We start from the raw sequence: 16131 nt of genomic DNA, 5'->3' as shown, positions 1-16131 counted from the left end.
TCTCTGACCCTATAGTCTGGGATTTTCCCCATGAGCAAATTCAGAACCCACCTGAGGTGGGGAAATATCTGAAAGAGAAGTACCAGGATGACCCTAAGGAGAGAAAGATCATTGCAGTGAGCTGGGCCCTGGCCAATGCTTATCGCACTCTGTTAGATACTGTGGGGCAGCAGACAAAACAAGGGAGACAGAGAGATAAATCAGCTATCCCAGTCACTCAGGCTGCAGCCAACACCCCGGCTCGAAGCCAGCTGCCAAACCAGACAGCGAGCCTAAGCCAGCAGCCAAACCAATGGCTGTTGCTACCAGCACTAGAAGTGAGAAATGCACAGACAAGACCAATTGACCGGTGGATGATGATGATGATGATGCAGGAGAAGGAACTTCAATGCCTCCTGACATAAAATCAGGAGTCAAAGCAGCAGGTTCAAGATCAGATGCAAATATTGAGTCCTTTTCCCTGAAGGACCTGCGTGGCTTACGGAAGGATTACACCCGACGACCTGATGAATCCATAATTAGTTGGTTAGTCCGTCTCTGGGATGCTGCAGGTGAGACCACAATTCTAGACGGCACTGAAGCAAAGCATTTAAGATCCCTGTCACAGGACCCTGTCATTGACCAAGGAATGATGAGGGGGGCTAATCCACAGAGCCTCTGGGCACGGGTCTTGGACAGTGTAGCACAAAGATACCTGTGTGCAGATGATCTTTATATGCAACAAACACAGTGGAAGACCATAGAGCAAGGGATCCAACGCCTAAGAGAAATGGCAGTGGCAGAGATTATCTTCTCAGATGATGTAACAACTAGGAACCCAGACTTGGTACCGTGCACGTCTGTGATGTGGCAAAAACTTGTGCGACTTGGGCTACATGAACATGCTTCTGCCTTAGCCATAATGAAGAGGGATGAGAGGGATGAGACTGTACTGGATATGGCAAGGAAGCTCCGAGCATATGCAGACGCTGTGCATGGCCCAACACATGCCAGAATCTCAGCAGTAGAATCACGTCTGCAGAAATTAGAGGACAAGATAGAGGAGAACCACAAGAAGCTCAGAGAGGAGATTAAAGAAGACCTTCTCCAAATCTCGGCAGTACAGATCAGAGGTTCTGGTATCCAAGGCAGACGTTTCCCAGATGGCGAGAGAAGGTACACCCCACGAGCTGAGCTGTGGTTCTGCCTGCGTGATTGTGGAGAAAACATGAGGAGGTGGGATGGACAACCTACTGCTGTTCTGGCACGACGGGTGCGTGAATCGAAGGAAGACAGGGCTGAGAGAGGGAATTCCACCAAAAGGAAAGCAGCTCCAGTTGCCCATAGTCGAACTGCCAGGTATGATGATGATGACATGTCCGATCCCCTTGAAGCAACATCCAAGGCATATGCCCAGGGAAAGAAGGATAACCAGGCTTAGAGGGGCCCTGCCTCTAGCCAGGTAGAGGCTAGGGAAAATCGTGTTTTCTGGTCTCTGTGGATTCGTTGGCCTGGCACATCGGAACCACAAGAGTATAAAGCTCTGGTTGATACTGGTGCTCAATGTACATTAATTCCGTTGAGACATGTGGGGACAGAGTCTGTTTCTATTGCTGGTGTGACAGGGGGATTCCCAGGATTTCACTTTGGTGGAAGCTGATGTGAGCCTGACTGGGAATGAGTGGAAGAAACACCCTATTGTGACTGGCCCAGAGGCCCCATGTATTTTGGGCATAGACTACCTCAGAAGTGGGTATTTCAAAGACCCAAAAGGACTCAAGTGGGCATTTGGGATAGCAGCTGTAGTGACAGAGGGCATCCAGCAATTGAACATCTTGCCTGGGTTGTCTGAGAATCCATCTGCTGTAGAACACCTGTTAAATAAACAGGTTCTTTCCACTTCTCTCTGAGGAATCCTTCCCGAACCGGTTGGGGGGGAGGGGCTGTGTGGGTTTGCTTTCTGGAGGGGCCCCTTTGGAGATTCTCTACCAAATTTGCCCTAAACCAGGACAGGTTGTTCAGCCTGGGGGAGACTGAGGGGACACCTCAGTGAGGGGAACAGGAGGGGCAGGCACTGATTTCTGCTCTGTGGGGAGAGTGACAGGACCCGAGGGAATGGCCTGAAATTGTGTCAGGGCAGGTTTAGGTTGGATACAGGAAAAGATTCTTCCTCCAGAGGGTGGTTGGGCACTGGAACAGGGCTTGTTTCTGCAATGACACCCCTTTTTTACCTTTGATCAACTGCATACCCATTTTCAGGATTTATGAACTGACTTCAGCACTGGACACCACAGAGGACATTGTAAAGACTGGAGCAAAAAACAAATCCTCTCTCTTCTGCCAGAGCAGACTACAATTTTTGTCACAGTGCTCTGGCAAAATTGGTACTCACTGAGAATTTGCTGATGGGGTGATCTAGCTGTAATATCATGACCAACTGAACAGAAAAGACTAGAACAGCCTGAGATTGCAGTGAATCTGTTCTCAAATAATTTCTTGATTTTTCTGAAAAGACTTGCAATGCAAGTGCAATCTGAATGGTAATTAGGCCAAATTCAAGATTATCCAGTAATGCCTTGAAGATGCGTTTCCAAAGAAGTCTTGGAGCCACAGGAACACTTCAGAGCAAATACCACAATGTCACTAATTTTTCTTTGCACCTGGACAGACTGATTAGCATGCACTACTAACTGTTCAGTGCAAGATACTCTGATGACATAAAATAAATCCTTTTATCAAAATTCCCCTCAGCCATTTTATTCAGCACTAAGAAATTCCTTCTTCTACATCATGACCAATTCCATAGGCTACTCAGACAAACAGGCACACTGCAAGACACACACCCTCCTCAGCACTGCTCCCTGCATCACAACAGCTCTAGTTTGGGATTGAGATGACTGCAGGGTCAAAAGATTTGTGACAGAGCTGCTCTGTTGACCTTTCAATGGGCAGGAGGCCATTGCTGCCATCTGGAGTGGCATTAAGTGATGGACCTGCAAGATAGCCATTTATAAAGGTTAAGGCCAATGAAAAACAAGAAAACAACTTGCTTCTGCTGCTGTTTTCCCCTTCATTCTTCCCACTAAAGGACAAACATAAAAATAGCAGAACAAGGTGTTGCTGGGGGTCTCTGCCTGCCTTCTACCCAAAAAACACATTCTTTACTGTCAAACAACAGTGACTTCAGATGCTGATTTCAGATGGAGAGGTAGGTTCACTGCAGATTTCAGATTCATCATCTTCATGCTGCTTCCTACTACACTTGGATGTAATTTGACAAAAACACCATACTGTCACTGCAAACTCCTGCCAGCTGGAATCCTGCAGTGCTACACGAGGAGGTTTGCAAACACTGATAAGGAGCGGCAGACACAGACAGCAGCAATAGGTTCAACAGGCAGGGAATTACCTCTTTTGGTTTTGTGAATGAAATGGTGGAGGAGGATCCCACAGCACATTCTTTTCCTCTGATTTTTCACTTTATTTTTAGTCCTGCTGTTCATATTCTGGCTAGCCAGCTCCCTAAACACCAGTCCATTAGCAAGGTGTGGGCAAGCACATTTTGTACATCTAAGGTGGAGTTATCCTATGAGGGAGATTTGTTTTATCTAGCACATTCTTTATGTGGACTCCTTAGGTAGACTATGAATGGATCCCACTCTCCTACCAAAGGTTTAGACATTAAATTGCATGGTAAGAGATACTTGAAGAAACAGAACAGGAAACAGCTCCCTGGAGGAGGTGCCACATTATGTGAAGATCAGACCAAGGCCACAAACAGGAGGAATGAAGCCAGTAGAGAGAGGATGTCTCACCACTTCCTTCAAAAGAAGCAGATGTCTTAGAGAAGAGCATTCTAGAAAATGTTTCCTTCAGCAGACACCAGGTGCAGGAGCCTGGGGCTTGCTCCTGCCCTGGCACCTGAGCCATGCCAAAAGAGCTTTTCTGTGGGGCTGTGTTTGGGAACTGGATCAGGAAATTGGCTCACAAAATAAACCCTCACTTTCTTCTTTTCCATTTTTGCCAAGTCATTTATAAACTGGGTGGCTTCTCAGAGCAGTTTACCACATGGCCTGACAAAATGACTTTCCTTGGAGCACTGAAGTGGACACAAAATTGTGCAGGTGGAAGGACCAGCTGGCAGCATTTCTCAATCTGGCTTCTCTACTAAAACTAGCAGATTTCAGTACTCTAGAGGACAGGTGACAATACAGAACTTCTCAAATTTAAACACTAGCTTGCCATGGGTTTATTTGGTTGTTGTATGAATAGGCAGAGGCACAATATTGTGTCTGTTAACTACAGTGAGAACAAAGCAGCTGTTTTTTAAAAAGCTTATGTTTTCATTTTTGTTAAATGCTCAGAGTTGCGTTGATGGTTTCTCACAGGTAGTGTGGCACTCACCCCTGTGAGCCAGGGGCTGTATCCTGCCAGAAAAATGAGAGTAATCACAGTGAAGATGGATGGAAAAAGACTTCTCCTTCAGTGTAACCATAAGCAGTAGTACTCACCATCCAAAAAAAAGTAATAAAATACACGGGTTTGTAAGGTACACAGATTTGTAAAATATATATATTTATTTTTTCTAGATGTAGGCCAGACTTTACTAAATACATGACCATAAGCTCCAGTGTACAATTCTGCAAAACAGTACTAAATTTTGAGAATTTAGCCAACAACTTTTTTCTGCTGTAACTTATTTTCTTTTTCTTTCCCCTTAGAGAAGATGAAGACAGAATTACCATGTTGAGCAGCTATAAGGAAACTTGGTAAAATTTAGGGAAAAAACCCCAAATTATTTTGTGTTAGAAATAAGGGGAGTAAGAAAGATAACACTCTTGGCTTTATTGGCTAGCAATCTGCTAAATTAAGTAAGAAAAAAAAATGTTGCTGTATTCTGATACTGTGGGACAGACCAACTTTTTTGGATGTTTCCAATGAGGACTGCTCTTGCAGACTGTCATGTATTCATCCCTTCAGCTTATTAATGTCATTGATAGCTGTGCCATCCCTGCTGGACATTTCCACAGATCCTCTTCTGAGAGGTAAAACATGAGTGGACCCCACAGCAAGGAGAAGGGGAAGGGCTGTGGCCAGACTGGGAGAGTTCTGCAGGTCAGGAAAACCATTTACTGCTGGTTTTGGGAGTGACTGCACCCACAGATCAGAAAGAAGCCCTCCAGCTTTTATTTTGCCATAGGGGAGAGACTTTCTATTTTCCAGTGTTTGCTCCAGCACCTCCTCAATCCCACACATGCAGCTGGGAAGAGGTGATTTGCATTCCCAAGAGAGCAAAATTAAATCACCATGCAAGGGTTTCTACTCAGCCCAAACTACTCCATATGCTTAAAATTTACAAAGGATGACAGAGGGTGAAGAGAAGTTTGTTTTGTTTTAAAATGAAGCACAGAGGAGGTTTTGGTATCTCAGTTCTCTCTCCTGCTCTGTGGATAATTGCTCCAGATGTTAAGGGAGCTGGAGCTGGGAGGTGTCATGGATGAATTCACATGAACAAATACGAGTCCTGAACAAAGGCTTGAAAAATTTCAGGTAGTTCAGCACAGCAATATTTTTTTAGCTATGATAAGTCACCCCACTGCTGCCAAGCCACAAGATGATGAACTAGTCTGGCTTCTCCTGGGGCTCATATTATCCATCAGCACAGACCTTCCTGGCATGTTTCAAACATCAGGCTCATCATATATATATATTTTTTCTCCTCTGTACATATTACTGTGCAGCTGAACACTCTAGTGCATATAGTAATTTCAGAAGAATGGACATTTTATGTCCCAAGACTAACGTCCAGCTCCTCACATTAACCTTGCCTCACCAGCTCCAGCCTGTTTTCCATACAACACGAGCAACTGAAGTGGAACTTCCACTGCATCCGTTCAGCCTAAAAAAGCTAAAACTACCTGCCTGGTATGTGTTCAGTCAGCCATGGTTAATGCTGTATCCCTTATCTAAAATGGCTAAAATATGCTTTTCAAGGAAAAGTGACCATCATTTTTTGTATATAAAAAGTGAATAGTAAAAGACAACAATTTACTTAAAAGAATATTTTAGAGAGCTATCAGTAGCGTTCTATGTCTCCTGTTTTTCTCAAGTGTACCTTTGTATATTTTGCATATAAATATATATAATTAAAGATTCATTTTATTATTTCAAATTATACTTTTGTTTTTAATACATTTCCATACATTTTAACATGAAATTAACTTTAACTTGAAGCTTTTTTTTCTTTCCCCAGAAACCTGATTGCTCTCCCTATCTGTCCCTCTTTGTTTATACACAAAAAAAATATTCTCTCATCTGGAGATTTAATTTGGAGCAGAAGTAAGACATCAAATACTCTAAAAATTAAAAAAAAAACTCTAAGACTTAAGGACAGAAAATAAGGCCATTCCTAATATAAAAATGCCTTAAGCAAGTAAACACTTGCTACTGAGTCTCTGAGTACATTATACTCCCCACACAAACAGTGCAAATCCACCTCTAGGCAAGGTTTTCCAGTCTTTTAATAAGATTTGCAATTTCTTGACAGTTCAATTTTTTTTTCCAAAGACAGTGGGTGAATCAGGGTAAAGTATTTTTGCTTCCTCTCAAGGCAAATATTTGTATGTACTTGTAGGCACCAAATGGGATCCTCCTTCATCTTTTCCCTTTGCTGTGTTGAGACAGATGAAAAGATTACATTTCTGTCAAAAACTATTTGTTAACTACACATCACTACACACACTCCAGTGTAACTATTGTGTCAAATACCAGCATATGCATCTGCATGGCTCAAATTTTCACCATTTACTATGGAAAAGTCAGCAAATTATCAGAATCATCAATCACTGTAAATATTTACCACCATCTTTTTGAAAAATTTAAAATGCCACCCGGTCAACTGGCCCCATACACACACTGCACATTAACTTGAAACATATCTTAAAATGCTTTTTGCAGCTTTACAACTGAGGTATACAATCAGCCTGTGTGGACATCCCTCAGCATTTCTGTATTTTCATGACTGTATTTTCATGACAAATGTTTATTTAACAAGCTGCCACTAGTGAGTGGCTTGCAGGAACAGTCAGAAGCCCCAGAGCCACACAGAGCTGACCCTGGATGAGGATGGTTCAGTCAGTCCCACTCTCTGCTCATTAGAGGCTCTGCCCAGCCCTCCAGAGTCCACAGCACATCTGCAGCCCCAGCTGCACTTCTTTTAGGCAGGTTGAAATTACTCTAATTTTTCAAGCTGATTATTTTGCATTAGTAACTGAAAAGATTCCATTTGGAGTTCAAAGAGAAAATTGAGGTCTCTTTGTTTAGAGCTGTGCACAAACATAAACTCCTATTGTTAGGTAAAAGTGAGACCTCAGCAGCATCAGTTTTGTCTATCTCAAAGCAATTTTAGGAGCTGAAAGTGACACAGACACCCCTTGTTGTTGTTGTTTTTTGAGCAATAATCTACTTTCTTATCTATTCTATTTGTGGGGTGCCCCAATGAAGGAAGGAATGATGAATCTGACTCCATGTTCTCAGAAGGCTAATTTATTATTTTATGATACTGTATTATACTAAAGAATACTATACTAACTATACTAAAGAATACAGAAAGGAAACTTACAGAGGACTAAAAAGATAATGAAAACTTGTGACTCTCTCCAGAGCCCTGACACAGCTTGACCCTGACTGGCCAATAAGTCAAAATAATTCACAGCAGAATCCAATGAAACAATCTCCAACCACACTCCAAAGCAGCAAAACACAGGAGAAGCAAATCATATAATTATTGTTTTCCTTTTTTCTCTGAGGCTTCTCAGCTTCCCAGGAGAAAAGTCCTGGGGGAAGGGATTTTTCAGAAAATATGAATGTGACATTTATCCCCTCCCAGTCCTGTCCCACTCGCCTTCCCTCCCAGTTTACCATGGAGGTGGAAAGTCCATCTCCTACAATCTTCTGAGAGGTTCAAAGTTCTCTCAAGTGCATCTGAGCTGGGCTTATCTGGAAAAGCACTTCTGGAAAGGTCTGGCAAAGCCTTTCCCCAGAAATCCACACTGCCAGGTTGGGGGAGCCACCTTCTCTGGACTTTTTGGATTACAAGTCTTTTTCAGGGCCTCACTTGTGCAAGGTACTCACCAATGTTTTGCAGCTACTTGTGCTGACATCCACATAAGAAGCAAATGCTCTTTACACAGCTTTGAACAAGCCTTCCCAGAGGGGTTGTCAATTTTTATGTCTTGGGTTGTTTTGTTGGTTTTTTTTTAATTAATTAACCCCTTATCTACCCTTATTAAAGAACAAAGTCAGGGGGAAAAAACATGCTTCCACAAGCTTCATTTGAAGTATGGTTCTAGAGCAATAATTGTTGTTTCAGACATGCAATTCAGGACAATCTTTGGGTATTACAAAGACCAGATGCATTCTTTCATCTTTGTATTTATTTTTTTGTTTAAGGTTTAGGTTTTTTCAGCCTTTGATCTGTAACAAAGATAAGGACTACCCAGCAAGAACATTTCTTATTGTTACTCTGTAAAGACTTTTGATTGATTCATCCTTCTTCTGACTCATACTATTAACACAATAGCAGGGTTTAAAAAGGAAAGAGAGTAATCTTAAATAAGAGATGCACTTATCTTTCTACACAATCCTTAAGTCATTTGACTATACTTTTCAACAAAATAAAGAAAAAAAAGTCTTAAACTTTTTTGCCATGTAGATAGTTAGCAAAGATCTACTGATACTGGTTGTGGTCTCAGCACATACTGGACAAGACAGTTCAAGACTATCCATAAATACCAAAGAAATTACCACCTGTCCTGGCCAAGGTTGTTTTCCCATCTTTTCTACAATCAAGAAGGAGCTAAAAATGTAGACTTAACTGTTTTCTTTCCAGAGGAGAATTACTGAGAACTGGTCTGAGAACCATCAGTCCTTTTTAATACCTGGACAACTATCTCCATTTAGCAGGAGGAAAAAAGTTAAAAGGAAAATAAAATAATTGAATAGATTTCAAAAGGCCATTTAAGTGTGTATTGTAGAAACTGTTTATGTTTCTACATTTTAGAACAGACAATTTCATTCTCCAGATACAAATAATTAATGGGGCTTGTCTCAGCTTTTAGCTCTCTCTTCAAGATAAGCAGATATGAAGGGAAGTCAGGAACTAAATACTCAAAACAGAGGCATGATTTTCTCAAATTCTATGAGTGTTAGGCAGACAAAACAAACAAACAAAACCACCCCAAACTATCACTGCTACTGAGACATAAGCAGAGATCAACATTTTCTGGTTTGCAGACAGGGGTATGAACTATTCCAGTGGCAACCAAATGCAAATGTGCAGTGCCCAGGTAAAAGTTGCTGGGATTTTCTCATGCCCCTTCCTTATACTTGCAAAATTCTTTCTTGGAAGATCATGGAGGCCTCAAGAACTGAGCACACGGACTGACACACTGATTCCCAAAAACTGATTTTATGATGGGTGCAGTGTATGAAATCTTAAAGTCGAGAATCTTAAATTTAAAATCTTAGATTCGACTGCCAACCAAAATTTTCCTGTTGGTCAGAATGAGGTACCTCTGCAGAGGACAAATCACCTCGTCCTTCTGGATCCTCTGTGGTTTGAGGAGGACTGTAACTCTCTGCTTGTAGTTCTGCTCCCCTTACTTATTGCCACATTCTGCCTACCTAGAAGGTGGGGCAGGAAGGGCAAGATAAAAGTATATTCAAAATTAACAGCTAAGAGATTGTCTCTAAGGAAAACAAAACCACATACGATAAAAGTGAAGTTGAGTGTCATGGTGATAATAATAAAAACTATGACAAATCTTGGTCAACATTAGAAACATTTAGAAACTTAGAAACTTTTTTTGTGTTTTAAAATAACTTATCTGACTCCCAATGGCAACTCCCCAAGTTAATGTACACCCTACTGCTCTTACTCTCTTAAATGCTGGGCAATCCTGAACCATTGCTTAACCTCCTGAACCAGTTCTGAGCTTTCAGTGTCCCTTCTGATACTGAAAGGTCAGAATACACAGCTGTGGAATAACTGAAGACTATTCTAAAAATAATTCAAAACTACTTTCAGAACTTTTAAAAGTGATAGTAAGATCATGCAAGTAGAAACTATTTAAACTCTTGACAAGGCAGAATTCAAAGCAGTGCTGAGGGTAGTTCACTCTCTGGCAAATCCAGGTGCACGTTTCCTCTATGACCTATTAGTTAATCTAGACTGTCTAATTACTTAAGTGTATTTTGACCTGAAATGATGTAAAAAGTTCTAATATTTCTCACTTAGCTCTATTACTTCCATTATTATAACTGCTCTAATATATGGTCTAACTCTGTTTTGCTGTGTTTGCCTCATAGAAAGCATTTACAACACACTCCACAGAGGAAGTCCTTCCACATACCTACATTTTAAATACTTAAGCTTTTACTCTAGTGGAAGCCTGACAAAATGCAACCAACTGATTAAAAAAAGATCTTAAAAAATTCTCTTCTGTGCAGATTGCTATTGATAGTAATGTCACAGATTTCCACCAAAGATCAGGTCACGCAAACATGAGTGATGTTTTTTGGATAAGTCTGCAAAGAGCAGGTGAAACCATGCCAGGTTTTCTATTTGGATGCTGCTGTCCAAATGCAGATTCCTGAACTGTTGTGTCAGGATTTCAGCCCATCAGACCTCACAAGCACACAGACACACATATCTACATACACCCTGCCTTGCAAACTCAATACTGATGAGCTCTGAAGGGAGCCTCACTTAACTGCTTCAGAAAACTCAAGTGAAAAAAAGAGCATGGGAAATAAAAGTATGCCAGACTTGCACTCATCCTCAAGAACAGACACAGGTTATTATTTTCATGGCTATATAAAAACAATATAAGAGAAAGACTCAGGTTTGTAATTCTCTTCATAAAGAAAAGCAAAGTTTCACTTTGGGGCACCTTGGCCCATCTGATGTTCTAGCAAAACAAGGGTTTAGGTAACTTTCCAACAAGCACAACTTCACTAAGGGCTGCCTACATAGGATTTGCAAGTGCAGCCAGCAGTGGCAGGAGTTTGGCTGCTCCCCAAGTAAATTTCTTTTCCTCCCACTCCAGAAACTTCTTGTTACACTATACACTGAGGAATACTACAGGGTGTGAGTGCAACAGCCTCCTGAACAAAACCCAGCTACATCAACAACAGAGGTTTTTTAACTCCATCAGTATTTTATACCATCATAGCCAAGGAACTAAAAACACTTTCCAGGAACCCATTTGCCAAGTTACACAACTCACCTGTCACAGAAAGGTTAAGCTACAGAAAAGTAAAGAAAACCTTTGACAGAGAATTAGAATGGAGAGAGAGAACTTAAGAGACTGGAGATTTCTGGAATAAGTACTGCTGTGTTCTCTTCTGCTACACAGAAATTGAAGGGAGAAGCACAATTTCAACATCATTTTGCTAGGAAAGGAAGGACAGGTGACCTGCAGTTCATGATCACCTTTTTGGCCTGGAGCTCTACATATTCGTATTTTTCCACAATACTCGGATTACACACGTACATCACCCTTCACCACACATTAATTTTCAAGAGACTTGGTTACATTATAACTGGATGGTGCTATGGGGGTGTGACAGTGGCTTGTTGCAGACCTGATCTCACTTGCATCATTTATCAGAGTACATCATCTCTCCTGTCTAGTCAAATGAGACACACCATTTGTAAGCACACACCAAGATAACCAATGTCACACAACACAGGGTGCACTGGTAAGGAGGCTCTTGGAGAGCTCCACACCGACGCTCCTGTAAAGGCACAAAGACCTCCCGATGGGCAGGCCCCAAATCAGCCCTTTAGGACACAGACCCTCCACACGAGCCAGCAGTGCGATGTGCAAAGGTCCGCCCGATGTTTTCCCAGCACCGGCGAGATCCAAGCAAACAACTCCGAAGGCAGCACATGACAGCCACAAAGGCCAAGATCCAATTACACCCTCGAGCCCCGGGCCATGTCAGGCAGCTCCTCTGGCCCTGCCTCGCACACGCATTAAGTGGCCCCTACACCCCACTACGGCTTCCCCAGACCATCCTCCGGGCTGGGGATCACCCAGCCCCACCGCCCCCGAGGGCAGGCAGGGTTTAGCTGGGTGCCAGCACAAGGACACCGCTGCCCCGGGTCCCCAACACGGGACACGGCGATGACCCTGCCTCAAGGGGCAGGAGCCCCGGCTGGCTGCGCCTGCTGGCGGCAGCGGAGCCGCCCTCAGCCCGCAGGCAGCGAGCAAACCCACCGGCAGCACCCCGGCTCGCCTCCCCTGGCACAGTTCGCCGTGCCACAGCCCAAGGAGGAGCTGCGTTAACGGGAGCGGCGCGGAGCCGGCGGGAGGCGCAGCCGCAGCGGCCGCGGGGTGCGCGGAGCCCCGGGACGGGCACTGCCGCCGGCAGCGGGGCGGGCGGGGAGGGCGCCCGTGCGGGCATCTCCCCGCCGTGCCCTTACCTTACCCCGGCTTGGCAGGAGCCGCTTGGGCACCGGAGCTCGCCGGGCAGCGCTGCCGCCACACCGCCCGCAGGGAACAGCGGCGGAGGGAGAGGAGGCGGAGGAGCAGGTCCGCGCCCGCTCACCTGCAGGGGAAGGTGGCCGCCTTGTTGCCCACATAGCCGCGGACGACGTGGCTCTGGATGGAAAGCACCCGGCACTCCGGCTCCATGGCTGCGCCGCGCGCGCCTGCCCGCGCCGGGCCGAGGTGGCGGCGCCGGGAGCAGGAGCGGGGGGCGGAGCACGGGCGGCGTGACGCGCTCGCCCTGCCCGCCTGTCACACACCCCCGCCGCACGGAGGCGGGCACCGGCCGGCTCCCAATGGCCGCCTGCCGGCGCGCCCGGGATGTGGAGGGGACACGGCTCCCACCCACCCGCGGGCAGCCCTCCTGCCTCCGCACACCCACCGGCGTCACGCGGTCGCGCTGCCCGGGGCCGCCCCGCCCGGCGGAGCCAACGGCACCGAGCGCTGAGCGCCGGGCCCGGCCCGCTCCGCCCCGGGCTCGGGCACGGCGGGAGCGGCGAGCGCCGCGCCCCGGCTCTGCGGGCGGTGCGGGATGGAACGGAGCACGATGGGTCGCCAGGTCTGGCCTCCTGCTCAGGCAGGGCCAGCCCAGAGCCCTGGCACAGGGTTGTTACCAGATGGCTCTGGAATATGTCCAGTGAACATGATAACCTTCCGTACTCTGTCTGGGCTGTCTGTCCCAGTGCTCGGTCACTGCACAGTGAAGCTCTTCCTCATGCTCAGGTGGAACTTCTGACCATCAGTTTCTGCCCCTCACCTCCTGTCCCCTTGCTGGGCACCACTAAGCAGAGCCTGATCCAGACTCTGACAGCCCCCTTTCAGACATTTATACCCATTAATGAGGTCCCTCTCAGTCGTTTCTTCTTGAACTGGAACAGGGCTCAGCCTTTCCTCATAAGAGAGATGCTCCAGTCCCCCACTTGTCATCATTGTCCTCTACTGGATGTGCTCCAGGAGCTCCATGCCTCTCCTGTCCTGAGAAGCCCAGAACTGGACACAGTAAAGGAGCATTTTCTACCTGAAAAGAGATTGTAGTGAAGTAGGGGCCAGGTCCCCAAGCCTACAGTGGGAGGACTAGAGGAAATGGCCTTAAGCTGAGGCAGAGGTGATTCAGATTTTTTCACAGTTTTAGGGTGCTCAGACTTTGGAATAGGTTGCCCAGGGAAGTGGAGGAGTTACCATTCCTGCAGATGTTTAAGAAACATCTGGATCTGACACTGGGTGGTGTGATTTAGGGGTTGCAGTGGTACAGTGGGGTGGACAAACCATGCTCCCCTTTGCCCTGCCATGAACCACCCACAGTTGCCCACATCCCACTGGAAAGCCAGGACTGGCACAAACATCCCACCTGTGTGACAGCTTCCTTTCCTTGAGTGTTCAGAAAGCCTTGTGGAGCCGCAGATGCCACCTGTGGCAGCCCCACAGGCAGCAGTGCCTGGAGGTGGCACGCTAGCCCAAGCTGTGGGTGCCCTGACAGAGCACCACCCTTGCAGCTGGGTTCTGAAGTGACTGCAATTGTGTGTTATTGACCCAAAAGAAAAAACCCTTTGGAGAGCTGCCAAAGAGTAAAAGAAGATGTATGCGTTGGCTGGAAAGTGCTACAATACATCAAGACTCTGCTGAGAGCCTTGGTAATGTGTTTGGGAATTTCATCTTCCTCTGGCCGTTTGTCATTATTGACCGTCACAGGCCCAATCGCAGCTCACAACAAGAAATGGCACCTGATGCCTCGTGTTCTTCTTCATGGATAACTTTGAATCGACTATTGAAATACCGTGATTATTTCTTAAAAATGTGAAAGAGTATTTTCCTCATCATAAGTAATCTGTTGGAAAATGACAGAACATACTGTTCTCTCTTCAGTTGTCGCTTGCATTAAAAAACTTAGGGCTTATTCTAGGCTGGCCTTACTACCAACTGCTGCTTCAGCCCTTCAATACGTATTTTTTTGAATTGCAGAAATCCCTGCATCTCCATGGAGGGCCAGAGGAAGGAATTATCTGCATCAGGTACGCTCCTGCTCCTCTAGCTTAGAGGACAATTGTTGGAATACAGATTTTTTTCCCCTTTTCTCTGGTTTTCATCCTTTGCTCAGCATTAGTCCTCATTGCACCACTTTGACTTTGTAAGCAAAGATACATGTACCAGTTCTATGCAGGATTGCTGCTTTCTTCCTAATATTCTGAAATGTCCAACAAAATCCAGTTCCTAGCAAATTTTATGCTTTCCCCAGAGGAATATCTGAGGCCTCTCGTGATGGTTTTTAATTAAGGATTAAGGAGTAGAACCTGCATGCACAGAATGTGTGTGACTCAACAGTATTCAAAGTATGGGGGAATCTATATCTCCATACACTAAAAAAGTTGCCACAAGCAAAACAAAGGCCAGAAAACAATTCTCCTTCCCTTCCAGAAAGCAGCTCATCTAAAGGTGAATACACAATTTCTGAGCAGTGGTGTTTTTTTTACAGACTTTGCCATATTTATTCTTTAAGAAGTCAGGCCTCTCCCTCATAAAAAGGACTGTGTGTCTCAGAAAAAAGTGAAGCTAAACTCCAATTTCATAGTGATTGTGCTTCCTACTGTGCTATCCTTCTCAAAAAAAACTCCCAGGTACTCCTCCAAATCTGGGGATTAATAAGACTGTTCAAGGAGCAAATAACTGTTCAGTGGATGACAGAAAGATTCATTAAAAGAAAAAAGAAAAAGGCAGGGCAGGTTAGATTAAAATGCCAGCAATAGAGCAGCTGTTCTCAGCTTCCTACAATAACTGCTGCTGTGGAACTGCTTGGTTGATACCTCCTCAAGCTCCTGGCCTCTCAGTGGACTGTGCATAGACTTTTACAGTTTATTTTCTTTAAGATAACCTGACCTCTCAAACCAGATCCCCTTGGTCAGAGCAGAACATTTGTTGGAAATAATGAAACTTGAGGAGAAGTTTATCAGAATTTGATCAAGGAAGAGTATAGTCAAAAAGACCACAGTTATCAACAACTGGCAATCTTTCTTCCACAAATATTCCTCTTATGCTCTCCTTCTACAACTCACCTGAATGTTTCTCACGTCTCACTCACTCTCTGCTCAGCCTGGCAGTGCACCACAAACACACCCTGTGGCAAACCTGAGGCAAGAATACACATGAGAGTTGTCCAGCTAGCAGTTCTGGAAGATGGACATCTTTCCCTGCCCTCCTTGCTCCTGGGCAGACAGGACAAACATCCTTCTGGACCAGTTGTTGCACAGGCTGCTGCCTTCCTATATCTGTATTGTTACCCTTTGGAATTCCAGCTCACTATGCATGAAGAAATTGTGAGATTGCAGTGATTAACAAGCTTAACATGGGTCTACAATGTCACAATATTGCAATAAAGGTCATCACCTTTTGGACTGCATAAACAACAGCAGAGTCTGCCAGATATGAGAAGCCATCCTGGACTCCTCCGGTCACACTCAGCACTGGTTGGGTCTCTGGGGAAGTGCTGCCAAGTTTTTGGAGTGGTGTTTTGTTCAAAATGGAACAATGGCACGGTGCAAGAGGCTGTAAGAAGGGTCCAAGGTTCAGGACAGCCTAGGAGGAAATGGTTTCTTTAGCTTAATGA

The 16131-nt window shown here is 45.0% G+C and overlaps 1 protein-coding gene across 1 annotated transcript in view; it reads right to left on the bottom strand.

The window, feature by feature from the left end:
* PDXK (pyridoxal kinase) overlaps positions 1–12680 on the bottom strand; it is a 50370-nt gene extending 37690 nt beyond the window's left edge. Inside the window, exon 1 of the mRNA XM_030950512.1 lies at positions 12601–12680. Coding sequence (XP_030806372.1) covers positions 12601–12680 — 80 coding nt within the window. The remainder of the gene's footprint in view (positions 1–12600) is intronic.
* Positions 12681–16131: the final 3451 nt, after the last annotated feature.

Source organism: Camarhynchus parvulus, chromosome 1 (genome assembly GCF_901933205.1).
Source record: "Camarhynchus parvulus chromosome 1, STF_HiC, whole genome shotgun sequence".
Lineage (NCBI taxonomy): Eukaryota > Metazoa > Chordata > Aves > Passeriformes > Thraupidae > Camarhynchus > Camarhynchus parvulus.
The sequence above is the reverse complement of the archived record's forward strand: the minus strand, read 5'-3'. Positions and strand labels throughout refer to the sequence as shown.